Genomic DNA, 27019 nt, shown 5'->3' on the forward strand with positions numbered 1-27019 from the left:
TTATTTTACTTTAGAAAAATCTTTAGAAGCAGTCATTATCACTGTGATGCCAGCAGGGAGAACGCAGAGCTCTGTATCATATCAAGTGTGGCTCTCTTCTCTCAGACAAGCCATGGGGAGGCCAGACAGAGAACCACAGTCTTACTCAGTTTGACTACTAATGAACCTATGGAGCTGTTTGCCATTACCCCTAAGACTGGATGTTGCTTTATGCCGTCCTTTTTTTTTCCAGAACTGAGCTTAATACTCTACACAGCACAAACAAGAAAGTCTTCATGTAAATGATGCACAAAGAAAAGCTCAAATAAACCTGAAAGGCAGATAAATAGTGCAAACAATAAACCAGTTATGTTGTTTTGTATCTAAACCTAATGCATTAAAAGCAGGACAAAGGGCTGGGTGTCTATCAGCCCACTATTCGTTCAAATTGCACTCAAAATAATAGTTGTCTGCGGAGACTGCAGGTAGTCTGTTAAGAGAAGTTTACTCATTTTCCATTCAAGGGTATAACGTCTTTACTGACATCTCGGTGCAAGCAGATGCCACAGTTTGGGATGTTTTCAGTCGCATATATAAACGAGTTTTGTTTCCTACTAATTGCAATTGCTGATTTGAAAAAATAAATCAAATTGCAAAAAACAGAATCACCCCATTGTGATGAAAAACAGCAGAACAGCTGAAGAGTTTTTTTCTTTAGTTTCTGTTTGAATTTTACGATAAATCCACTACAGCTCTTTTGCACCCTGTGTTGGTTGTTTTAGACTGATTTACAAACATAATCTATATTTCATTTATATTTTCTTCATGTTGATCTATTTCTAATAAAACGTCTCAGTCTTCTCACCTGTGCTCAGTTTAAAAAAAAAAAACCCAACCCAAGTCTTGCAGCAGATATATAACAATGTTAAGCCATGCGGGGATGTAAAATTTAGTTGGAAAACACTTTAATCTCTGCATTATTCTGTGAAAATCCAACAGAGTGAGTCTGAGCATGTCTGTTCCAATACATTTATCTGTGACAATTCAACATTAACTGCTGAGCTTTGGGCTTTAACATTGCAAAATATTCAACTAAAGCATTCAGTAGAGTGTAAAAGTTTAGTATTGACATGTAGTGTGTACAGGTGTGTGTGGAGAACTAACTCATTCATCAAGCTATTAATATAACTTTATTAAAAACAAGACCGCTAATATGCTTCTCTTTTTTTTTTTCACTCGAAGTGTTATAATTTTTTCTAGCTGAGAGCGGCTGTAATTTCATTTAAAGTCACGGACACTGCACAGTAATCAACAAAAGAATGTAAATGTGCCAGAGGTAACTAATATTCGCCGGTTTTCATCGGTTTCACGTCTCTGAATGGCTCCACTTACAAAAGAAGACTCTCGTGTTGCATATTAATGTGAAGTGAGACTGATATTAATTGCAGTAAAGAAGAACGCCAGAAATAAACGCAGGGTTTGACTCAAAGGCATGCCAAGCAGGCAACAAAATGATGCTTCACTTTGTAATTAAACTAGCACATTAATCTACTAAAAGTTTCATTTATTTATTTATTGAAATTCCCAGAAGCTTTCTTATTTCCTTCTCTCTCTTTTTTTTCTTTTTTTTTTTTTTTTGGCATTTGTTCTGAATGAATTCAAGTCCAAGTTCTTCTACTCCAGGTGGGAGCAGCATTTAGTACAGTTTCCAAAAGCAATAGTGTTTTGGATTTGTGTTGCATTTATTATGAGAAAATTCAAATGGCAGAAATGATAGATGGTGAAACCTAATGGGTCAAAATGAATGATCATGTTGCTTTACTGTTTGAAAACTGTTATTTTACTAAAACTCATACAGTATATACATTCTCTTTCTTTGGTACACATTTTATAAATTATTGTTACGATGTATGAGTCTAAATATTTATTGCTGAGCAAATCCTTTTAAAACTTTGAACTAGAACATCCAGAAAAGTAATATGCACAAACAAATGGCAGAAAATAGAACAGAAAATTGAATGTTTTAAGACCCCAATTTATTGTAACTAACTGAAGGGGACAGTTTTTAAAGAGTGATTTTAAATGTAATTTTATTTTTTTTAAAAATCATGGCAATAATTTTTAAGATTAATGATTAAATAATGTGAAAACACATGAGTAAGCTTTTTTGTTTAAGTTGTAAAATCCTAAAATAAGCAAAGATTTCTTGAAGTCAGAATGTTCAAGAAAATAAAATATTCAGTTTAAGAAAATATTTTCTACATATCAGAATATCTCTCTTTGTAGTCAGTCATTTTTTTAATCAAGCATAAAAAATCTTAAAAGCAGTTATCAAAAGCCATTTTTGCTTGTATAAAACAATTTTCTTTAATTTTAATAATAATTTTATTTGTAATAAAGTTGTTTTTGCACAATACCCCCCACCCATTACAGCAAGCCTACTGTATGTCATTCTTACTGCTTATCTGCTCACTTGTGACTATAAAGCATACTGTTTATGACTTTGTTAAAATGAATGATATTTTATACAAACTGTGTTGCTGTTTCCAACTCCTTATTTAGTTTACCACAGTCAAAATAATCAGTGTTCCTCTAATTATTTCCCCAAACGACTTTAATTTCCTTTTCAGCTAATTCAGTTTGGTTTATTTGTACAGTTCCAAATCACAATAATAAAAGTCTGTTGCATTTATCACTAGTTTGCTTATCATAAAAATTAGCATTATACAATCACACCCTTTTGATACAGACTACAAGACTATAAATGACACAATTATGTTAGAGGTATGGACTAAATAAGCGCATTTCCACACATAACAAATCCCTGGATAATAGCATAACTTGCTGCTATTTCCTAAAATCTGCAGTCCAGTCATAGCTGTAAAGATGGGAGCAATAAGTTTTACCAGAGATGTTTTTTTGTTTAAAAAAATGTTTGTGTGCTTGCCTTGACTGTCAGCTTTGAGGAAATAATGCCATATTTCAATTCTGCTTTGTCAACAGTCTTTTTGCAGTTTGCTGCCTCTTGTTTCGCCACCAGACGAGCTGTTGTATGTATTTTATCTAAACAAAAAAAAAAAGGAAGGAATAACAAGTTAGAATGTCTCCCATTCCTACAGGGATTGGAGAACTGCAGTTCTGCACACACATATAAATCCTTGGAAAATCACTGGGAATAAGGTTCCTTTTAAAAATAATGGTATTCTAAAAATAGTAGTGCTAATAAATATTTGTGTGTTTGAGCTCAAGACACTGGTGGAGGTGTGTGTATGTACCTTGCAAGGCAGCTGGATTCTCAGTTTTGTGAATTTGTGATCACATAGGTTTCCATCTTGCCAGAGTCCAAACTAATTTTGTGATCAAAACTGAACAGTTTCAAACAATCATCCTCTGCTTTTCAAAAAAAAAAAAGGACAAAAGATTTAAGCATACTGATAATTAATAAGTACAGTTCTTATTTACTCATTGGCTAAATGAGGTTTTGTTTAATTCATCTGCTTGGAAGATAATTAAAAATAATGTGCACAGATGCCACAGAGCAGAACTTGAGCAGAGTGGTTTTGTTTTAATAAAATAAAAGTCCAATTAAAACAAGCACACTGTCCAAAATGTATCTGGTTTGGGGTTTCAAATTGCACCACAAAATATTTCACCCAACATTTGGAAAGGTTTTAGTTGGGGATAAGGGAAATACCAAATCAATGCACTTTATCTAATGAGTCATGCTCGAGCCTGACTCAAACTTTTGGAAAAGCTTTCTCTGACGTTAAAGAAAAAGTGTGGAGCATGAACTCAAAGTGATACCACTGAGTATATGCACTCTCACAGGAACTTCCTGTCTATAATTGGGAGTCTACTCAATTTTTAGTCCAATTCTTAGGGAAAAAATGTGGGTCAATCAATAGTATGACAAGTTTCCCTGGCAGTAAACTAACTCAATGATTTTTTTTCTTTTATATTCCTGAAACTGTAAGAAATTTGAGGAAAGAGTTGTTGTTTTTTTCAACAGAATCACTTTTGTGATGCAAAAATGGCACTTAAAAAAATTACGTTGCATGCATTTGATATGGTTTGAGCTAGGAATGACACAAAACGTGTCTGAATACTTTAATCGGGAACTTGAGGAGCCAAAATGAAAATCGTGACTTTCCACACCTGCCAAACAGCCAGTGTGAAGCTTATCCTTACCCCACAGCATGACACTACCACCACTGTGCTTCCTTACAAGGTTGTTTTCCTAAATCGTAAAAAAAAAAAGCGGTGCAACACATTTTCTCTTACATCGTGCCTCTTCGCTGTACGCAATAACCATGTTCAAAAGTTTGTTTTGTAGTTCTGTTAAGACATCATCCTTCTTCATCTGTGGAGAGAAATTTAAAAGCTGCTGTAGTGCGATAGAGGCTGAAGTCGTCGTTTGTGCTGCCTCGTAAACTGCACAAACTCAGGTAGCTCAGTGACTTTGTGACTGTCACTGGCACCATGAAGCTTCACTTTTTGCCTTTCCCCTACTATATGTATTAATCTAAAAGCAGCCATCCTGCAGATAGCAGCTGGCATCTGGAATGAGCCCTTCTGTTGATGTTGGCAACCGAGCCGACTTTTTTCCGTTAATTAGCTTCTCCACCGTTAGGCCAATGAGCAGCATCCATGGCAGAGGATTTACACACTCAGAGCGAAATGTCACACTGGTCCGTTTTATTCTTCACACCCTCGCAAGCCACACAAACGCATATATACACTCAAACCCACAAGCACACATCAAAACCAAAAGATGCCAATATCTTCAGCTTTTGCGCGGGAGGGGAGGAAAGGGAGCGGCACATTAGCATAAATTGGGATTACTATGCGTGACTGTCACTTCAAAGATAATCAAACAAATTAGAAAATTCTTCAAGTGTTCACGAATGTTGGAATGAGTCACACATAATCCATTTTACTTTTATTTAGTTATTTATTTATTTTTTTCTGACATTCGGGAACATTTAATATGTTTATGTAACTTAGAGCGAGGTGGTGATACTGTGCGGTGCGGAAAAAAATATAATGAAGTGAGAGCTACAGGGGACAAGGGAAACAGGAAAACTCAGACAAAAGTCTAGACAGGGTAATAGATATGAGCCAAAGCCAATAATCAGTGTGCTTCCTTTGCCATCTGATCATTATTTGCTTTCCAGATAAATCTCAGGCCTAGAGCAGGTATGTGGAAATGATCAGTCAAAGTGGAATGAATGCTAAAGCTGTAAGCCACAGGGAAGATGACTTTACTGGCTGAATTTACACCAACTGATGTAAAAATGTGTCTTTTTGTTGAGTGTTGTCTCATTACCACAGCCTTAGGTTTGAATACATACACCACTGAGTCGAGTCAAGTTTACATTCATCTCTGTCCAGAAGTTAAATGTCATTACTTCATCATTTTATCACATTGGACATGTGCAAATTAGATTTTATAAAAGGTTTGAGGAGTTTCTTGAGTCTGTTTCACGGCCATCATATTAAAGGAGGAGAGTAAAAACAAGACTTTTAGGTAAAACTTAAGAACCAGAAACTGGTCAAATTAAGGCCCAAAACTAAATACTTGTCTACGTTCGGGCAACAAAAATCCTGTGGTAGTTCACTTGACCTGTTTAGATTTTGTAGTGTTTTACTATTTTACACTTTTTAAGTTATCAACCTACATGTGTTAATATTCACCCTTGTCAAGTTGTTTTTAATGCACGCATTTTAAGAAGGGGGGCTCCGTAGTCACTAAATGGGAGTTTCTTGTGAGTTTGTCCAAGACACGATTGGTCTGTTTGACTCTTGAGGGCATAGTTTGTTAAACGCGTAATTTGTTGGATTTACCTTTTTGGGTGTGGGTATGTGTAACTTGTACAAAATGTCCGGTTAAAGCAGTCCTAACTTGCCTGGAAAAAAAATTATATGAATATTGGTATTAGTCATAAATCGAGACAGGAAGGCGCTAGTCATGCTAAAGTCAATAAATTATGTTTACATGTTTACAATAATTTTATTTAAGACATTGTTCTGTTTTAAACTATAAATAGGCAGTCAAAAAATTATATTTACATGTTCACAATATTTCTTCTATATTGTGTCATCTTTTGACTTGCCCCACAAGACATGTTAATTCGACCAATCAGGATTTTGCCAAACTCCGCTCATCCAAGAACCTCTGCTTACACAACATTTCTAGGGTTTACAGAGAATGGTCCGAAAAAGAAAAAACATCCAGTGAGCGGCAGTCCTGTGGGCGGAAATGCCTTGTTGATGCCAGAGGTCAGAGGAGAATGGGCAGACTGGTTCRAGCTGATAGAAAGGCAACAGTGACTCAAATAACCACCMGTTACAACCRAGGTAGGCAGAAGAGCATCTCTGAACGCACAGTACGTCGAACTGTGAGGCAGATGGGCTTCAGCAGCAGAAGACCACACCGGGTGCCACTCCTTTCAGCTAAGAACAGGAAACTGAGGCTACAATTTGCACAAGCTCATCGAAATTGGACAAGAGAAGATTGGAAAAACGTTGCCTGGTCTGATGAATCTCGATTTCTGCTGCGACATTCGGATGGTAGGGTCAGAATTTGGCGTCAACAACATGAAARCATGGATCCATCCTGCCTTGTATCAACGGTTCAGGCTGGTGGTGGTGGTGTCATGGTGTGGGGAATCTTTTCTTGGCAGTCTTTGGGCCCCTTGGTACCAATTGARCATCGTTGCAACGCCACAGCCTACCTGAGTATTGTTGCTGACCATGTCCATCCCTTTATGACCACAATGTACCCAACATCTGATGGCTACTTTCAGCAGGATAATGCGCCATGTCATAAAGCTGGAATCATCTCAGACTGGTTTCTTGAACATGACAATGAGTTCACTGTACTCAAATGGCCTCCACAGTCACCAGATCTCAATCCAATAGAGCATCTTTGGGATGTGGTGGAACGGGAGATTCGCATCATGGATGTGCAGCCGACAAATCTGCGGCAACTGTGTGATGCCATCATGTCAATATGGACCAAAATCTCTGAGGAATGCTTCYAGCACCTWGYTGAATCYATGCCAYGAAGAAYTGAGGCAGTTCTGAAGGCAAAAGGGGGTCCAACCCGTTACTAGCGTGGTGTACCTAATAAAGTGGCCGGTGAGTGTATATTCCAAACGGTTAGTTCAAACTCCTCCCACACAACAAGACACTCCCCCCATGTACTGCAGGGACCCCTACTTGCAAAATTTAACCTTGGCCCAGTAATTTATTGTTTAGTTACCAGCACTGTTGACATCTGTATCTAAAGCATATCACTCTGACAAATTGCTCAATAGTACAAATTTTGGCTTTTGTACTTTTCGCTCACATAGACACATAACAAATTCCTATTTAACCCCAGTTGATCCCTAAATCAATAACACTTAACAGCATGCCCTATTGCCCCAATGAAGCTGCTCACTCTTCTGTACAACACAGAGCAGCAGAGACTTTTGTGACATGACTCTTAACAGCTAAACCTTGTAAAACAACTGTCAGCCAGCTCAGTCAATGTTTATATCTACATATGTAGCATAAAAATACAAAACTAAAACTGTAAAGTAACCACATTGTATCTAAAAGCCTCGGGGCTCATCAAGAAGCCATAAAGTTTAATAAAGCACAATGAAATGTGACTCTCACTTGGTGCCATTCATTTCCATAAGCTCTGCCTTTACTACCCTCGCGTGTCGCCTCAGTGTCTCATTGGGGTTGTAGAAGCTGGAGCTCACGCAGAACACTTTCACAGCTCCAATTTCATTTAGTGTCATTAGAAATCCAATTCCCTGCAAATGACTTTTTAGAATTTCACAGCAGTCCCTTAAGATGTTCTTCCATGACCCACTTTTGTCTCAGGCAGCATAGGCGTCTCTTGATTGCCACGGTGCACAATGCAAAGGCATATTTCTAAATTGCTTCATCTCGGTCCTTGCTTTCTTGTTTTACCGTGTGGGTTTTTCATGCTGCTTTCTAACACGGAAGGGGTCAGCTCAGAGAAAACTGATCTGTTACTTAAAATCCTGTGATAATTTCAGAAAACGTGTTGGTTTCTAATAGTTCAGCAGAAACCAGCCAGGCATTATGGGGAATTTTGGCATCAGTCCAATACCAAGTGAATACAGGGCTAGTAGACTTAACCTAACAAAAATACAAATGGTGTCAGTAACAACAAACATAACTGCTATTGCACGATGAAGAGGACTATAACCCCTAATTTACACTAGATGCGGCTCCGCTCAGTTGCAGTCCGACCTCTGCAGCAAATACGCAACCATTCCAATCAATGATAGTGTTTACTGGTTCCGTACGGCGGCACAGGGCACCAGTGAGGGGACTGCGATTCACCAAAATTAGATCCGATCCTATTTTTGACGGATGCCAGAGCTGCTCCAAAGTCATTCTTCAAAGATCACATTGCACCAACAAGAAAAGGAACAAGCACAACATCCGTATTTTCAAAATACGACACCATAAGGCAGACAAATTTTGTCAAAATCCCAGTTATATTAAATCAATATATGCATATATTTCTACACAAATGTCAGAATGTTTCATTTTGTTTGGGAAGCAGATAGCAACATGTAGCATGAAGCATTTGTTTACACAATACATGTGAATTTTATTTTGAAATCAGAAGTTTCATAAAGATGACAGCAATACAGTTTCAACCATAGAAATCAAAAGCTTTTACATCAATGTTTTCAGCTGTGTTTGGAGTTCGTCTTTCATAAAATTAATTATTTTTTGCTCTGACTTCCACATTTATCATTGGATTTATCGCGTGATCTCTTTCCTGCACACACTCCCTCCTCTGTGTGTCGCACCGGAGCGGAGCTAATGCTGCATAAATTGGGTTGTTTCGTGAAGAACAATAAATATGATAAAGGAGACCCCACCAAAGGTTAATGCTCACAGGATCTGGGAGTTACTCAAACACCTTGATGTTAAGGTGTCGACTCCAGAATGGAAAAAAAATGGTTGAATTCAAAAAGCTTTCAAGATTTAACGATGTAGCAAATGGCTGCGAGTTCCAAGAGTGTTTTTGTTTTTCACTTTGCGTATTCTTTCGATACCACAGAAAGAAAATAATGTTTCTACTTTGATCCTTCCAAGCAGACATGGAAGGAAAACATAACTGAACGTCTTACAATGAGTCGGAATTGTCGTCTCAAAATGTTGAACACTCCAGAGAGTCTTCAAACTGTATTTTTCTTCTTAAAAGACCTAATCTCTGAGCCAGAGATTCTTCAGGATCACATAGTAATTTTTTATTGCATGTTTCCGCATAAATTCCTCTTTGATTCTGTCAACTCCTCACTTCAGGTACGCATGCTGAGATAATGTTCTGTGATGTCCCCATCTGGTAAATGGTTGATGGTGAAAACAGCTGATCTGTCTCGGCACCCCTCTAGAGATAAGCAAGAAGTGGGTAACAGCGAACACTTCAAACTTTAAGCGTGAAATGAACACAGTTACCTTTCTGTCTGTGCAAACAAGCCTTAATAAAGATGATGGGCTATAAACCTGGTGCTCCACCTTTTTCAATTTCCTGCTTCGCTGAGCATCCTGTGGTGGCAGGGGACCACCTATCCCTGAGAAAATCCTGTTCAAAGTGACATCACCTGTGCTGTAATGTGACATGTATGAGAGTGATTTCACGCTGGGGAATTTGGAACACTGACCAAAACTAAATTAAAGCACATCAAAATAGCAGATATGGGCCGTCAGCTAAAAAGAAAGTTGACAAGTTGTACCCCAGAGGTAAGATCCGTCAGCAGGATGATTCCAACAGAAATTGCTCGACTCAGGTCAATTACACTGTTACCCCTTCAAAATGTAGGGTTAATGGATTTAATGAATGCAACACAATCGGGTTTATGAAGCGTGCATCCTTGACGTGAAGTCCACTGCCCCCGTGTTGATCTTAAACATCATCAGTTGTGAACCCGCTGGCTCTGACAGGTGGTCCTGTGCCGGGAAGCAGGTGACCTCTCTTCGTTTCCCTCGATGCTGTCACTCAGAATAAAAAAAGGGGACATCAGGAGCAAATCCTGCTGTAATGGAAAGGGCATCTGCACAGCATGTGTGTCTTTTAATACAGTATCTTCCATTCAGCTCAGACATGCAAGATTCCCTCACTATTAAATGAATTTATGTGGGCTTCCCTTTTCTCTAATTGCGCACATACTAAATACTTATCATTTATAGATATGGTTTCCTACTAGGAGCAAAAGAGAAACCGAGTTGTTTGTAGTTAATGAGTAGAAGTAATAAAAAGTACCACAAGTATCGTAACGCAATGTCCTCCAATAATTGGGGTGACACAAATAATAATGCAGCTTTATTAAAGTTTGGATTCCAGTTTTATTTTTAACTTCTCTCACTGTTAAGACCTCTCAGCAAAAGAAGTGCAGATTTACGAGATCTCTAAATACAGATTTTATTAATATTATTGATAATTTTGCCAGTTTATTCCGTACAAAATGATCAGTCTACTGTCTTCTCCTAGCTCCTGCTGCAAAATCCATCATTTCTTGTACTATTTAACCAAAACAAAGATTTACCCATCAATGATTGAAGCGCAGCAAAAGAATGATAAATAACCTCTATCAGCTGATTAAAGTTTCTGATGATATACCCGTGGTGGGATTCATCATCAGTGAGGAAACATTATGAGATGGTTTGAGGACAATATTCTGTCACCGAATGCCAACAAAATTTAAAAAAGCTGATTAGAGGCTTTAGGATAAAGACTAATAACACCTCTACTCCTTCCCCTGCGCATGGGTTGCTCTCCTGTGGCCGGCAGCGCAACAATTTTTGACGTCTACATCAAAGCTCGGCTGGGGGATGCACTTCCTAAGGAGGCTGAAATGACTGGAAACTCCATCCTCACCACCTCTTGAGAGCGTCCTGACAATCTGCATCACATCTTGCTAGATCAGTTGAAGTGTGACTGACAGGAAGTCTCTGCAGTTCGAGGTGGGAATAACAGAGAGAGTCATCAAGGTCCCTCTCCCCTCCTCAGAGACCATGTTCAAGGAGATTTGGAATAGGACAGCAGTCCTTATTGTAGGAAATCCTTCTTACCCAGCCCATAAGCTGTTTAACCTCCTGCCATCTGGAATAAGATAGCTCTTTTTTGATTCAAGACCGACCAGAATGTGCTGCATGCTTCACTTCTACAGGCAATAAGGCTTCTTAGAATAGAAATATGGTTGCTTGTTTTTATTAATCTCAACAACCAAAATGTCAAATTAAGATACATGTCTTTCTTTTCAAAATTATTTAGAAGCCATCACTTCTTTAGCCTTTATAACTGTTAGCCCACTCAGTAATATAAAATTACTTTTTTGTAATTACTTTGATTTGATTTGATTTGATTTATTGATTTAACAGGAAAAGATTACTAAAAATCAAGCCTGACTCAGCACAATTGCTGTTTTACAGCAGGTTCCTGTTCTGCAGCACATAAAACACTCAGAAACACAGCATCACAATCACATCATTATACACCATGGACACAAAGACAAACAAGCATACCAAATTTCAGGAAGGCAGCATTTGCAAAATAGGACGTCTAAATATGAGCACAACAAAAAGTGTCCAGCAGATGGCAGACAAGATTCTTCTTAAAGGGCTGTAGTTTTGAAATGGATTTTATGTTTTGAGGAATGTCATTCCATGCTTTAGTATAAACATAGAAGAAAGACCTCTGGCCGTAACAGTTTTTAAAAGTTGGTAATGTCAGTTGTCCTTTAGTAACAGATCTAGTTGAATGACCACTTCCAGAATTTGATTTGGGCAACAATGCACAGAGAGTTCCATAACTGGCACCTTGGAAGACCTGAAAATATAAATCAATACCACTATACAAAACATAATTCTGAAAAGTCAAGGCATCAGACAATGAAAGAACTGTACAGTGATGAGTCCAACCAGGAAGTTTTTTATGAATTTTGTAGGCCCTGATGTAGAGCCTAACTATGGGTTCCAAGATTTCATTTGTTGTAAGAGACCAAACAGGTAAACAGTACGACATGGTTGAGAGTTTAATGGCATGAAGATAGATATTTGAAACAGAAGATGTCAGATTGGATCTAATTTTTGAATAAACGTATAACTTTACCAATACAATACCAAACTTTTAACAAGGTTTTGTAGCATAATATCTATGATAGTTTGTTAAAACTCTTTAAAACCATGTTTTTGCCTCATAGGTTATTCACACAAATAATACCGTCCTTATCTCAGAAATCACTCTAATAAATAGAAGCAAAAGCAGCAAAACAGCAGTGATGTAACAAACCTAAATTAACCTTTTCAAGGGTGAGAATACTTCAGCCACCCTGCAGAGGGTCTATGTAGAAACAGAAATAGGGCAATCAGGTTGTGAACACGCTGAATCTTTCTCATTTTCACTCTGAAAATACCGGCACACTTTGAAGAAATGTGAAATGGCTGATGTGTCGCGGAGCTCAAGAGGGGCCATGTTTTGGTTCTGCGAAGAACAAAATGGTCTCGTCAGAGAAGCAGGGACGGCGGCAATCTTTTTCCACACACTTCTCTGCCACCGTTGGCAGCGTGCTGTGGGAGGTAATGGATGTCTTTTCATTGCTGTCTTTGTGCTAATTGAAACAGAATCTGTGGGTAAATAGGTCCATTCGGTCAGGCCAGCCTTTAATCTCCAGTTGATGCAAGGGGCTTTTTGTCTAATATGGCAGACAGTGACACAATGTAGTCTGTGACTCGAGGGGGAAGTTAGGCTGTTGCAGTCGTAGACAATTAGGATACTCTTTGAAAGCAACTTTTAATAACTTAAAGAGTTTTTTATGTCTTTTTATATCTTCAGTTCCCAATAGATTGCCAACAGAGATAAAAGAAAATCCCACAAAAAAATCTTTATGTAGAGACTAGAAACAGATTTTTAAAACATTTGTTAATTACAAAGCAGATTAGATTAATGAAATTTATTTCATAGAAGCTGTTCGTGTAACTGTAAAGCCATATTTTTATATAATTTGACAAACACCAAACAAATGTGGTGTTACAGCTACAAATGGTTGAATCCAAAGTTCCCATGTTAGCCAAGCACAAATAAAACTTAATTTATATATTTTAATGCCATGTGAGACACTCAGTATGACCAAAGTATATGAGGTTCTAAGAAAATCTGTACATGTCCCCACATATAAAAAGAAGTATTTTGTGTCATTTTGAAATGCTGCATTGATGGCTGGGTTGTCTGAATAAATCCCAGATATATAACATAGCTGACTAAAAGAGAATAAAACAAAGAAATACAACATTACCAAGAAACAACACTTACATGATTGGAAATAAAAAGATACAGTATAGAATTAAGCCATATAAGGCAGAAAATAATTATGAGAAATTCAATGACCACAGAATCAACAGATTATATATTTATCTTAAAGACATGTGTGCTGAATTACACAAAACAATTATATAAGAAGGAACAGAGTAACAAAAGAATACAAGAACTGTGGGAAAATCTGTCCCAAATGAGACAAAGGATAAATTACCTCTAAAGAAACAAAGAATCAAAGAAAACAGAATGACTCAGATTTGAACATAAGCCACCATGAAGAGAAAAAAGATGATGCAGAACCTCAGAGAAAATGCACAGTTGGAAACGCAACGTAATAAAAAATCTTGTCTGTTTGATTTGTTGTTTTGTGCCATTTTGTGTGACTTGTTCTTTACGGGAGAAGAAGAATTAAATATTTGCACGCAGGGAGGATGTTTGTTTCATGGCCAGCATCGGGAGTTGGCAGCTGTTTGTCTTCTGCTTTTGCCCTCTGCATGTGTCTGTGCAACAACTGAAGGGGCCGTTTTTTTTTCAACTTTGCTATTTGACCACTGAATCACATTATAAAAGTTTTTTTTGTTTTTGTTTTTGTTTTCATATTTTAGGGTCTTGCACAAAGTCCCGTCAATTAACTCTTACTCTGTCAATAAATCTGTTCTTGAAAGAAAAACTCCTTAAATCTTCTTTTAAGAAGTCTTTTTCTTATTTTTGCATTAATTTTATTGTCCAGTTCCACTGAAATACTGTTTGTGAAAGAAATACACAGGAACACCTGGTATAAGTGGGCTAGTAGGACTAAGCCCTCCCTGGTGTTTACAATAAATATGTTAAAATACCTAATAAAAACAATTTAAAATACCGTATCACATTTTGTGGAATTTACCACAAAACTGGTGCCAAACAGTCTTGAGAAAATCCCCGAGTCTTACCAAAAGGCAAACTTTTTACAGCCTTGTTGATTTAATGGCTTTCATGATGCAGTGATTGACAGACATCTTGTCCCACCCCCTCAGTTTGCAGTTTATTGGAGCTAATTTTGTTCAGCCCAGGGTCAGCCCAAGACCACACGCTACAATAATGTGTTGCCAGAGTGAGTGGATGTGGGTGTGGTTTGGTTTGACAAGTAAAATTAACATAAATGAGGTGGATTATTTAATTTCTCACCAAATTTCCTTTATGTCTTTGGAGGAAAAACTGAAGATGTTGCCCTAACCTACAAGCATCACCACCAGCTGCTACTGGAAATAAATCAGAACCAACAATATGTGATTGTTCAGTATGAGGTGTCTAATGCAACAACGTGTATTTGTTCTAAAAGGTACAAAATGTGCAGTAAACAACTTGGAAGTTTCCCAGTAACCAAAAAAATAAAAAATCTGGAACCGTTTTATGGACTGACAGGCCCCATTACCCAGACACAAACTCGTGTTTCTCCTGATTTAACGTGCATCAGTTCAGCTTTGCAAATTGCACAAATTATTTTGAAAGGCGCAGCCGTCTCAGAAGCACAATCATAAACAACAGCTGAAGTGTTTTTGTTTAATGTCCCTATAACACTGATATATGTCACATCAGAAACATTAGCGTATCAAAAGCAGAGCTTCATCTTCGACATAACTGTCTAGACGGTTGTTTTGGGCAAAGGCAAAAAAAAGTGTCAGTGTTTCAATTAATTATTCACATAATGTCACTGCTGTGTAAATATTACAGGCAAACACAAATTCGTAGAGGAGAGAGGAGCATCCTGGCACATAAACAGAGTACAGATATGGCCCTTAGCAAAAACGCTTGATTAAGCTGTTTTAGTCCTTCACTCACTGGCTCATAATGTATCACTTAGATCAAACGCCTCCTTATGCTCTGATCTTCACAAATAAAATCAAACAACTGGAGGGACGAAAGGAGATCGGGATGTGTTTCAGGAATACAGAGAGGTTGGACAATTAATGAAAAATACAACAGCAGTGATTTGATGACTCAACTCCCATGCTTTAACTCCCATGTTAAAGGGTTTATAATTAGTGGAGAACATAAAGTGTGCCTCGCTGATGAAAAAGACCACTGTGTGCATCCCCAAATCCACCAAAAAGTCATATATAGGTAGAAAACACTTCTCATAACTACAGATGACTCTCATGTAACACAAATGAAGGGAAAATCCCTGAACTTCCCCACTGAAACAAGAAAACAGATTTTGAATAAAAGCTACTGTATGCAAGAAACACTGTACATTCAGCTCATGTCATGCTCTTCATTTTATGAGCGGAATCAAAATTGGTCTCTGACCCAGTTTTTGTCCTTGTCCCTGCTGTTGACCCTTATGGCCTAAGTGGCTTTTTGGATCAGAATGAGCTCATTGCTTCCTGACAGATGGTCAAGTTTCTCCAATGTGAGGAGGGTGACAGAGGCTGTAGAGACAACCGGCTCAAATGCAGATTTCTCATGAAACTATGAAATCACTGAAAATCCAGAGAATATTTTTCTTTCCAGTGGGAAGTATATAGTATGGTACCACAATGTGGACAGAGCTGTTTTATTCGTTCTTTTAGTGTTACATTTCAGAAGCCTGACAAAACACAGGAAACCTATAATCATGTGACATCTCCCTCCATGATGCTTGATGCGGCTCAGTGAGCAAAGTGTAATTTCTGAGATACTTGTAATCACAGCAGAACAAACTTGGTGTGTTTGTCTGAGATACAAATTCAAAATACTTCTGAGGAATGATCCAACTTGCATGAATAAACAGTGGGAGATAATCAACCCCTCATCGAGAACCAATGAAAACATCCCTTGAGTCATTTCAAAATGAGCCCCACCAGGTTATTAGTAGTTCTGAGGAAAACAGCGACAAAAGAGACAGAAGGTTAACAGCTATCGGCCCAGCTGGACTCTTGGGATCCAATATGACCAATTTTCTGTGTTTAATAGTGTCTACCTAAATAGTTGGCTTCAAAACAGTGCCAGGATTGTTTTCAGGGTAATAAAACTGGAAGGAGATGGTACTTGTTTCCAGATTTTATTACACCATTGTTGTGTATATTTCTGAATCTCTGTGTTGTGGGTGGATTGGCATTTTCTCTCATACTGTAGCACATAATCATTACTTGAATGCAGACTGATGGGAGTGTGTTTGTGTTTTTCTGTGTGTGCATGGGGTTGTTTATGTCGTGTTCCCTCATCTATCAGCGGGCTGCCCTTCTCTGATGACCACCGAAGCTCCATTAGTACCCACCGTCCTGATTGATGTTGCACGGTACTGTGATGGAAGGCTAGGAGTGTTGTTGTGAACCAGCAACATGCTTATTACAACAACAGTTCACGCTGCAGAAAAGGGAAATTGCTATGCTGATGTCCCAAGGCTCAGATTTGAATCAGTGGTGAGCTCAGGAAATGTCAAAAACTTGCTCTTTTTTCTTCCTAAATTTTGCTTGCAGATGTGTTGTGACCCTGTGTGATGATATTTTTGAAAAACATGGCTGTTAAGATAATGGCTGAGTGAATTAATAGAATCTGAATTAGGTTTTCATGCTGAGCCTTTTCCGGACTTTGAATAAATGGCTTTTAAAAGTTCTCTTGATACTGATTTTTTTTCCTTCGGAGCATCTACAGTTGAGCCAGTGTGTCGATTCAAAATGATGTAAGCTTGATATAATAGAAAAAAATGTTAGCTTTATGGCTTATGAACTGTTTTAGACGAATTAGCATATTATAGTCACAAAACATATTTTATGCTGGTTTTATGCAACATTAGGCAATTTACCACAAAGTTTTAACTGGATAAAATACAGCCATTTTAAAACTAAGTGAGCTGAAATATGTTGTAGTGTAGCGAGTCTTAATTTAAGCTAACCGCTAATGCTAATTTTACACAGGGCTAAAATAAAGCCAATAAACAGCTGAAAATTTATATAGTAGTAGCCAAGAATAATCTGTAACAAAATCTGATTGTAAATACAAAATCCAAGATGACCACCAAAGCTGATTTCAGCCATTTTTTTTTAGAAAAACTGAGCTGATATTTGGTAAGGTGGAAGCCAAGAGCAATCCTCATGTCATTTTGAAATGTCATTTTTAACCTTGTAGAGATATTAAACTGAAATTTAGTGCGGTTGGTAGCTCTAACTGAGCATCTTTTATTGCCAAATGCAATCCCCACCCCCATTTGTCAATCATTTGGAGTGGCACCTGGTGTGACCAATCAGACCACAATCAGGGCACTCACCCCTCTGGCTCTGCCCTTGCATCTAACAAAGTCTTACAATTTTATATCCAGCCAAAAATATTTTTTTGATTTTGTTTTGACCTGATTTCCAAATTAAGTGCAAAATCAGTTAGTTTGGTTGTTTGTTCTTTATCAGATCTGACAAGAACTCCGAGTCTTCATTTGCTTATGGCCAACCTGAGTTCCTGCATGCTGATATGCCTAGTATTGTTTACTTGATGAAAATGTTGAAGCTTTTTTTCCCCTTTTGTTTCTTTTTATTTTAGGTTTCTTTCCTCTTGTCTGTGCTATCAAAATCTCCCGTCTAGGGAATTAATGCCTTAATTATGTTGCCATGTTTTAATGTGGCCTTTGAATTCATGTCTGCATTTATTAGGAAAAGGCAATAGCGCCACGAGCACCACGGCCAGCTGCCAAGACATCCGTGCCGCGGGACAAAGAGGGAGCTCTCTGGCTCTGTTGCCTGCTGATGAGAACACAGTCTCTTTGATTTCCCATTTGAAGCAGAGATGTAAAGCTTGTAGCCCACCAGCCTGTCACTGAGCAGAATCACTCAAGTTTGGATTTATTTGTGGCAGCTTTTTTTCTTTCAGTCCTTCTCATTGTTATCATGAAGGACATTACGATTCAGACATTAGACTGAAAAGAGTTAATGATTCTCTCTGTATGGAGAAGTTTGGGTAAAGACCGTGTGCCTGAAGTGGAGGTTGTTGATGCTGATTAGGATGATGTTTGAGATTATTTGTCTGTACAGAGATGCAGGCAATATGAGAGAAAGTGGATGTCACGCAGGAAAGGCTGAGTCAGATTCAAACTGACATCCTTAACCAGCTGAGCTTCCCACACACAAACAGTTCAGTTTTGTTGTTGAATTCATGCTGTTTAGCAGATGGCATCCACTTTTTTTTCCCCGCCGTTGCCTTATATATAATGACACGTGACAAAGTTGCTATGCTGCATTTGAAAGCACCATTTTAGTATTCCAATGCTGTGCAATATTACACCCATTTCCTCACATTAACCTTTCCTGAGCTCTTTTTCTTACTGTTGTGCTCATATGTGCCCAGACTATGATTAATATGCCTTTGGTCTCGTGATAAAATCTTGCCAATCTCCCTCCACGCCTGCTTACAACTCCTGCCACCTTATTATTTTGGAAAGGTTGCATTGGTCACCAAGCTTAGATTATTCCATTCCCGGCTGTATATCTTTTGCTCTACATATCCCTTCCTCATTGAAATGTGTTTTGTCTCCAGGAATGAAATATGGAAATGTGTTTTAGCCTATGTGTGGGGGAGGTTCCATGATATCGTGTAAACCATTTCATCAACTTCCCAAGAGGGCAGCTTGTGTGAAATCCCTTGGCGTCGCAGTGTTTGCTTAAACAGCCCTTTGTGGCTAAGTTGTGCCTCATGACAAATGGAAGAATTAGACCAAGCTCTTCATGTATTGTATGCTAATGAATAAAAATAAACATGTAATTTATGTTATTCTCTGCTTTATATATTGTTTTGTTGATTTTTAGAAGAACATGTTCTTATGGGTTGTAAAAAATAAAGAAGACCCAAACAAATAGTTTATCTCAGCTCAAGATATTCCATGCAAAATCAACTGATACAAACACAACATGTTTTTTGAGAGATTTTACAAAAGAAAACTCATTAAAAATCAATGCCAAGGATACACACAGAGAAGCTCCTTCTTTGTGACGTGTCTAGAATTACACCATATGTTGTTAACGAATGCTCTCTCTTTCCATCCAGTATGAAAGCCAAACAGAATGGTGTTGGGTTCCAAAATATATTCCTGTACTCATGTCTTGGGGGAAAAAAGATAATACTGCATTCTGGAGGTTTCTGCTGTTTCCTTTTCTAGCACTCCAAACTCTCAAATTGTCTACCCATTATCACAACCTTCATAATAGATGGGGAAAGACGTTATTTAAAGACTTTTTTTTCTTGGGTACTTTTTTGTACATTACATCTAATTTGGAAGGAGCCAGTCTGGAAAAATTATTCTAAAGCTCAACTAAAATCATCTTTAAAAGATTCTTACAAAATGAATGGGCTCAGTCTTCCTTGAGGAAATGAATATCGCTCGCCAAATATCTCTTGATTGTTACAGCTATTTTGATCAAACCTTTGTTGGATTTTTTGTGGTTGACTAACTGAATTTTAGATCTTATATCTTGTGATCACTTGTAAACATTTACTTTAAACAGTAAGAGAATCAACAGTCCGCTTTTTCGTTTGCCTGGAAAGTTGTTTGGGGAGGTGTGCGTGTGTAATCGAACTCTGATTCGAACCAAAAAAGCTAACTCTGGTTTGCCCTACAAACGTACGGTAGGTCTCGGTTCGATTGCAGCGAACTCTGGTATGGTTTAATTGCACATGTGAATGCCAAGGGGACCGGAGACCATTCCAAAAGCAGGAAGCAGACTATAACACAGGGCATTTTGAGCAATAACAGTTATAAAGATTCTCGTATTTTGTAAATACCTCGCTTGATGTCTGTATAAGGTGGACATCACTGCTATGAAGTTGATGCGCTCCTTCTCGGTGAATGCTGCCTTATAACGGAGCCGTCTCAGCTGCCTTGTGTGAAAAACAATATTCACCACGGTTCCGCCTCATCTTTCGCTCTTGCTAAGTCCATCGTTGAAGACTGTTGGACACATTTGCCAAAAATAAAAAATAAATCCTACAACCACTAAAATCTGACATCACTCCATGTTCGTTTACATTTTGTGAGGAAGCAAGGCACGCTCCATGTCTTCTTCTGGGGTTTTCGTGTCAATTCTTTTAGTGGTTCTTGGTGCAGCGCCACCACAGGCGAGGTGGGGAACAGGTTGTTTACAGGGTTTAGTTCGGTTGACAAAGTGCAGTGTGAATGTGAACCGTACAAACTGAAAACATAAACAAATGTTGCAATTTTGGTCCCCAATCGAACCGAGTCTACCGGACTGTTAGGTGTGAATACGACCTAACATGCACTTTGATCCAACAGTCTAAACATAATGTTTTGTTTTGTTTTTTCAGAAATGTAGAACTGTTTTAGAGGTATGAACTCATATCCCAAGTGATACTATAAAAGCATTGCTTTTACTTATAAGTGGAGCCATTATTGGTCCCCTGGGATGTTATGGTCCACAGCACTGTGACAATCTTTACGTGTGTGTAAATAAACATCCAACTCATTCATACTGGACCAGTTTCCTGCAGCTGATTTGGGGTCTCATTGCACAATTCCTTTCACCTTGAAAAGGATGTTATGTGCAATGTCCAGGCACATCAACAGGATGTGTTGTGAACGACTCTCAGCTACTACCATACTAAACTTTTAGTTCAATATCTATGAAAACAGACAGACATCTTGAACTGGTTTGACTCTAAAAGTTAATCAGTTTTAGATGTACATTCAGGGATTAGTTTCTTAAAGTTTCTTTGAAATCCATCTATTGGTTTTATGCGATATTTTGCTGCCACAACAGACAACTGAACGCACACAGACATGAGCAAAAACTGTCGCCTTTGCCTTTGGCAGACAGCGATAATTATGTTTTGTTTTTTTATCTGATGCCAATGAGGGAAGACAGTGGAGCAGCAGTCACCAATGGAAGTCTGTCTTTTCTCCTCGTTGCTCCTTAACTCAAATAACAGATTTCATTACCCTCATAACTATAGAAGGAGGCTGAGCTCATTATGGACCATAATCCAATTTGAGCCCCCTGAATTGGCAGGGCAATGACATAACAATATCGTCCTTGGTATGGAGAAGGTAGAAATGTTAACAAAATCTCAGCATGGGAGGGGGGAAAACAAGATCTCCGGCTGTGAGGCAGGACTGAGTGGAAAAGCAAGGTTATAGTGCTCAGAGCTGCAATAAGATTTACAAAAAAAAGAAGGCTAATAAGCTGGTGCAGATTTATTTTTAAAACTTATCATACAGAGTTTGCGATGTATTCCAAAACAAAACAATACAAATCTAGCTAAACGACACACTGAATACTACTAAAACGGAATAAATATGCTCTGTAAATCTGCAAACTGCATGAAAAACTTGAACTTTTTATTATTATTGAGACATTTATGTCTGTACACTCCTCTAACAGAGAAAATCCATCAGAATGAGAAGTTTAAACAACATAACCGACCCTCTGCTGTACTGTACCTGTATATAGTATAATACGCCTTGACGTGGGTAAGGGGTGTTTAAAAGCTGATTAGGGTTCATTAATTCTCTGAAAGCACATAAACATTATTTGACTCATGCCATTTGGCTTATTTCCCCTTTGTATTAAAGCTGCCAGACACAATAGCTGTCAAGTGTCCCCAGCTACACCAACACATCAGTGGATCTTTACGCCTGCTAAATAGCATTAAAACATCTGACTTTGTTTATTAAGAATAGCTTTTTATTGCCCTTTACATAACTTAAATTCTTATTATTTGCTCTTATATTGGTAGCACTTTATAATATCCTTTTATTTAAATCTAGTGTGGTAGTAGCTGAGACTGAGCCACAATTTGCACTACAATCATTTGCACTACTTTATTGTCTGCCTTGTGGTACTTCACTTTACAGTTATTGGTCTGTTGAGATTGTTTTGCACTGAAAACAGGCAATTTCTGATTTCTTATGTCAAATTCTGAAACAAAACATTGTTTTCTATTCTTGCACAATTTTTTATATTATATTTTTATTAGTAGTAGTTGTATCATGGCTAGTCAGTGTTAATTTTGTTTTGTGTGTACTATCTATAGTTGGAAAAGTAACTAGTGTGCGAACCTCTGTACTGATGCTGCTGTGATACCTGAATTTCCCCTCAGCAGGACAATAAAGGCTATTTCTATTCTTCTATTCTATTCTATTTAGACTCTGGGAGCTTCTGAGCACACAAAATGAGTGTTTAAAACTTTGCTAATAACTACTGAAATCACAAACCATAAATACGTGAAACCTTCAGAAAATAGTAACTGGCTGCATTTACAGCTTATTAACCATTGGAGTCAAACCAATTCAAGATGGCTGCCACAGCAAATGGACCTAACACACACAACTGACTATGCTTTAGTGCACAAGAAAATGCTCAAATTTGGTGTGGTAGTAGTTGAGAGTCATTCACAGCCACATCAGGCAGATATTGAATAAGACTGTGCAAAAAGTTATTTTCAAGGTTTAACCAAAAATGGCTAAATTCCATCTATTCTCAACACAAGATGATCTTAGTCTTAGTCTCTGCAATGGAAGGCAGCCAGCAATATGCATTCCTTCAGGGAATATTAGACCCTTAATTTATTTTCTGCATTTCTACATAAACCTAAATAATTAAAATCAGACATCCCAGTACAATTGGCTGCTAATGAAGTGTTATTCAGTTGGATTTTTTTCAGCAATTGCACATTTATTTGTGCATTTATTTGCTAATAGGTGGCTAAATTGCTCTAAACGCATGATATCTTTCTGTAACACATTGCAACGCTGCCCGGTACCCACATCCTTGAACAAAGACAGGCTTTAGGAGGGGACAGAATTAAAATTCAAAGACAAGGCAGTTCATTCTAGTTTCACAGACCTCGGTGCGAAAAACACTTGACTGATTTTAATCACATTCTTATTTATTTCAGCTTGGAGCTCAGGATAACTATTTCAAAGCCAGTGGTGATTTTGATTGCTTTCAAAGTGTAACAGCACCATCTAGCAGGTTTGTGCAGGTACCATTGAGGCGTACCAAACCTATTAAATGGCACCCTCATTGCTCTGCCTTCACGGCACTGCTCAAACAGCAAATTTGCAGAGTATGGTTTTACTGAGAGTACTTTATCTTTCATGTTTGTTCTACACTCCATTCACTCGTAGTCATTGTGTACATGTGTCTGCACTTTTCAGCGCTATAAGACTACCAAATAGGAAGAGTGAGTCATAGAATGTGATTGGTGTCGGGCAAATAAAAGAAAAAAAATCTCTGTTTGAGAGCCACTGCGTTATGCTACTTGGAAAAAGAACCTAGACTATAAAGAAAATTTGCATTAAAAAGCCTGAGTCCTGTTCAGAGACCTTACTTATCAGTCATAATGCTGAAACTCCTTCTAAACAAGTCTGTTATGAATTGTCCTGATGCATCTCAGTAATCCAGGTAAAAAATCAAAGGAAAAAAAATAATAATCCGTACGTTGCGGGTGTTTCGGAGAAACTGAGACGTTTATTTTCTAAACATGATGTCCCAGTAGCTTTCAAACCCCAAAACACATTACGGCAAAGGCTGGTTCACCCCAAAGATCCGGTGCCCCGGCACAAACAGAGCAATATTGTATATGCTGTGAAGTGCCAGGAGGACTGCGACCAGTTATACATCGGGGAAACAAAGCAGCCACTGTTCAAAAGAATGTCCCAACACAGACGAGCTACATCTAATGGCCAGAACTCTGCAGTTTTCACTCATTTACAGGCCAGCGGTCACTCTTTCAGAGATGAGGATGTTCTCATTCTTGATAGGGAGGAACGTTGGTTTGAGAGAGGAGTAAAAGAAGCCATTTTTGTAAAGAAAGACCGTCCGTCATTAAACAGAGGTGGGGGCCTCCGTTTTCAGCTGTCCCCCTGCTACAGCGCTGCCATTGGCAGTATCACTCCACCCCCTGTTAACAAAAGGTATTAATTAGGGTGAACGATGGCCATGTGATGTGAGTATGAGTCACCTGTGAACGATGGCCATGTGATGTGAGTATCAGTCACCTGTGAGCCATAGCCAGGTGATGTGAGTGGGAGTCACCTGTGAACGATGGTCATGTGATGTGAGTATCAGTCACCTGGAGGCAGGACATAAAAGCCTGAATTTTGCCTGAAACTCTCAGACTGAAGAAGTCTCTTGGAAGAGAGACGAAACGTTTCATTAAAGAAGAACCCGTCCAGAGGACCTATACAATTTTTTTTTCCTCTGTTATGAATTGTTTGAAATCCAAATAAAAAATAAGTCTTGCATGATGATAAGATATTAGATTTTAAAGAGGAAAACAGTTGAAGAAAGCAGCATTTTTTAAAAGTATTATTAGCTTTGGGAAACTAATTAGATTTAAATATATACAGTATCGCTTACTTCTTTTGAAATGCATCAGCTTTCTGTATAGGAAAGTTTGTAAAGGGTTTAGTGGTGAAACCCAGACACCCCCTCCCTCCCCAGTGACACTCCCCAGCTCCTCCTGGGGATCTTAAAGCATTCTCACACTATAAAGAATGCATAATCTCTCAAGAAAATTCTGGCTCTGCTTTGGGGTCTCCTTCCAGTGGGACCTGTCTGGAAAACCTCCAGTGGTAGGTGCCTATAGAAGCATCAGACGCCCAGCCACCTCAGCTGACTCCCTTTGACGTGGAGCAGCAGTGGCACTACTCCAACCTTTTCTGTTTATTTCAAAAGTCCAGCCAATCTACAAAGGAAGCCCATTTCAGCCATTTGTATGGTATCTTGTTCTTTCAGTCACGAGAGATTCTACTCTTCAGCTCCTCCTAGTGGATTCTGGGACATTCTCAGACCAGGAGAGAATACACTGTATAATCCCTGTAGCAAGTTCTGGGTCTGCCCCAGGGTCGCTTCCCAGTGGACTATATCTAGAAAACCTCCAGAGGCATCCTAGTCTGAACCATATCAGCTGACCCATTTCATGGAGTAGGCTCCATCCCATCACTACTCGTAAACAAAACAAACACAAACCAGAGAAAGAATTCCTCCATTTGCCTGTTGAAAACACACTTTCGCTGCAACATCCCTTTTCCTGATTTTTCTTTTTCATAAAGAACAAATCTCTCAAACAATAAATTATATGTATTCTTTTTCATGTGTTTTTATTAGTTCCACCCCCAGCTGGTTGTCAAGTTTGTGTATGTGTGACCACCATTAAAAATGCATAACCTTTCTCCAAACACCGTCCTGACAAGCCTCCCATGCTCATTGGATATCAGTCATTAAAATTTAGCAAAGAGGGCAAAGCCTGGCCTGTAGGCAGGCATCAGGTTCCCCAGTCAGGCTGTGGATAAATTTTTCAAAGTCCTATTACCTCGAGGCTGTGCACTGTGACATTACAGTTGTGTGTCTCTGCAAGAACTGTAGCCGACGTTAAGAAAAGCTGAATTCACAATAACAATATGAGTCCCAGGGTAGCCATAATCATTCATTTACTGCTGCTTGTTGACAAGGCTTATACTAAAAAAGGTGAGTTGTCATTTTTTATCTCAATGGAATTCTGCTTGAGTATAATAGGAGTGTTTTATTTTGTGCAGACTGTATACAGATAGTGTTGCACCTCAATTGTTCAGTGTCAGTTTGTATTACACCTCCGTGGATTGTATCAGCTAGGAAAACAGGAAACATAAGTCATGAATTAAGCACTATTCTTCATTCGTATCTTTTTCTCTGAAATGAAATACAACTTTTTTTTCTGATAATACTAAGGTGTCAAATGTGGAGGAATCCTCTCAGGCCCATCCGGTAATTTCTCCAGTCCAAACTTCCCAGGACTTTACCCCTATAACGTTCACTGTTCCTGGCTGATTGTGGTGCCGGAGGGCTCCTCTGTTCTCCTCACCTTTCACCACATAGAGCTGGAGTACCATGCCACCTGCGCTTACGACTACATCAAAATATACAACGGCATATCTGAGGATGACGGCAACCTTCTTGGGACATTTTGTGGTGACATCTCCCCACCTCGGTTTACCTCCTCCTGGAATGTCATGTCCATTATTTTCCACTCAGACCGCCATGTGGCCCACAGGGGCTTCAGTGCTGGCTACAGAAAAGGTAACATGTCTTATTAATGAGATGCGACAGCGATAGCTTCTGGGGCTAACTGTCCAAAATTTCAGGTAATTTGGAACAGCTCATATTTCAGTTATAACATCAAATTAGAGCCAAAATATTACAGCTGGATGTTCTTAAAATGTCAAAACGTGAACCAATATATGTCATAGAAGCTTTTTTTTTTTAAATCAGATGACCATGTTAGCATCCAAACATAACACAAATTAAGTTTTGCTCAGAACTATTTTTATTTTTACATTTTAATGTGATCAATTTTATTAAATTCTTTTTAGGAAGAACGACTGCATAGATTTTTAACAGTAAGATAAAATATTGCCAAATTTCAACTGTTTATTTTTTGAGTACAAAAAAAACATGCCATGTTTAAAATAATTCTTTCTGTGATCTCTTGCAATCAAAACAACTTGTGCCATTGCTAAAACTATTGCTATTTCCAAGGATTAAGTACAACTATCAGAACCATCTTGATCAATTATCTCACAGATACAATCCAGAGAACCTTGTAGAAACCTCAGAAATATTTCTTAAATTTTTTGAAGTATTTTATCAGTTGAAGGAGATGGAAGTAGATCTGTTTTAAAACTTGGACAAAGTTTATATTTGGTGCCGCATTCAACCCAATCAGGGCCGGCCCTATCCAATTTAGTAC

The 27019-nt window shown here is 38.3% G+C and overlaps 1 protein-coding gene and 1 long non-coding RNA gene across 2 annotated transcripts in view; one reads left to right on the forward strand and one right to left on the reverse strand.

The window, feature by feature from the left end:
- Window positions 1-20311, reverse strand: part of LOC106516886 (uncharacterized) — a 71940-nt gene extending 51629 nt beyond the window's left edge. The window contains exon 1 of the long non-coding RNA XR_001310136.1: window positions 20057-20311. This is a non-coding gene — a long non-coding RNA (uncharacterized LOC106516886). The remainder of the gene's footprint in view (window positions 1-20056) is intronic.
- A 5383-nt stretch (window positions 20312-25694) lies between these two features.
- cdcp2 (CUB domain containing protein 2) overlaps window positions 25695-27019 on the forward strand; it is a 7609-nt gene continuing 6284 nt past the window's right edge. Inside the window, exons 1-2 of the mRNA XM_014007395.1 lie at window positions 25695-25761; window positions 26002-26349. Of these exons, the coding sequence (XP_013862849.1) occupies window positions 25695-25761; window positions 26002-26349 (415 nt within the window). The remainder of the gene's footprint in view (window positions 25762-26001; window positions 26350-27019) is intronic.

This window comes from Austrofundulus limnaeus, unplaced genomic scaffold (genome assembly GCF_001266775.1).
Source record: "Austrofundulus limnaeus strain Quisiro unplaced genomic scaffold, Austrofundulus_limnaeus-1.0 Scaffold42, whole genome shotgun sequence".
In the NCBI taxonomy this organism is placed as follows: Eukaryota; Metazoa; Chordata; class Actinopteri; order Cyprinodontiformes; family Rivulidae; genus Austrofundulus; species Austrofundulus limnaeus.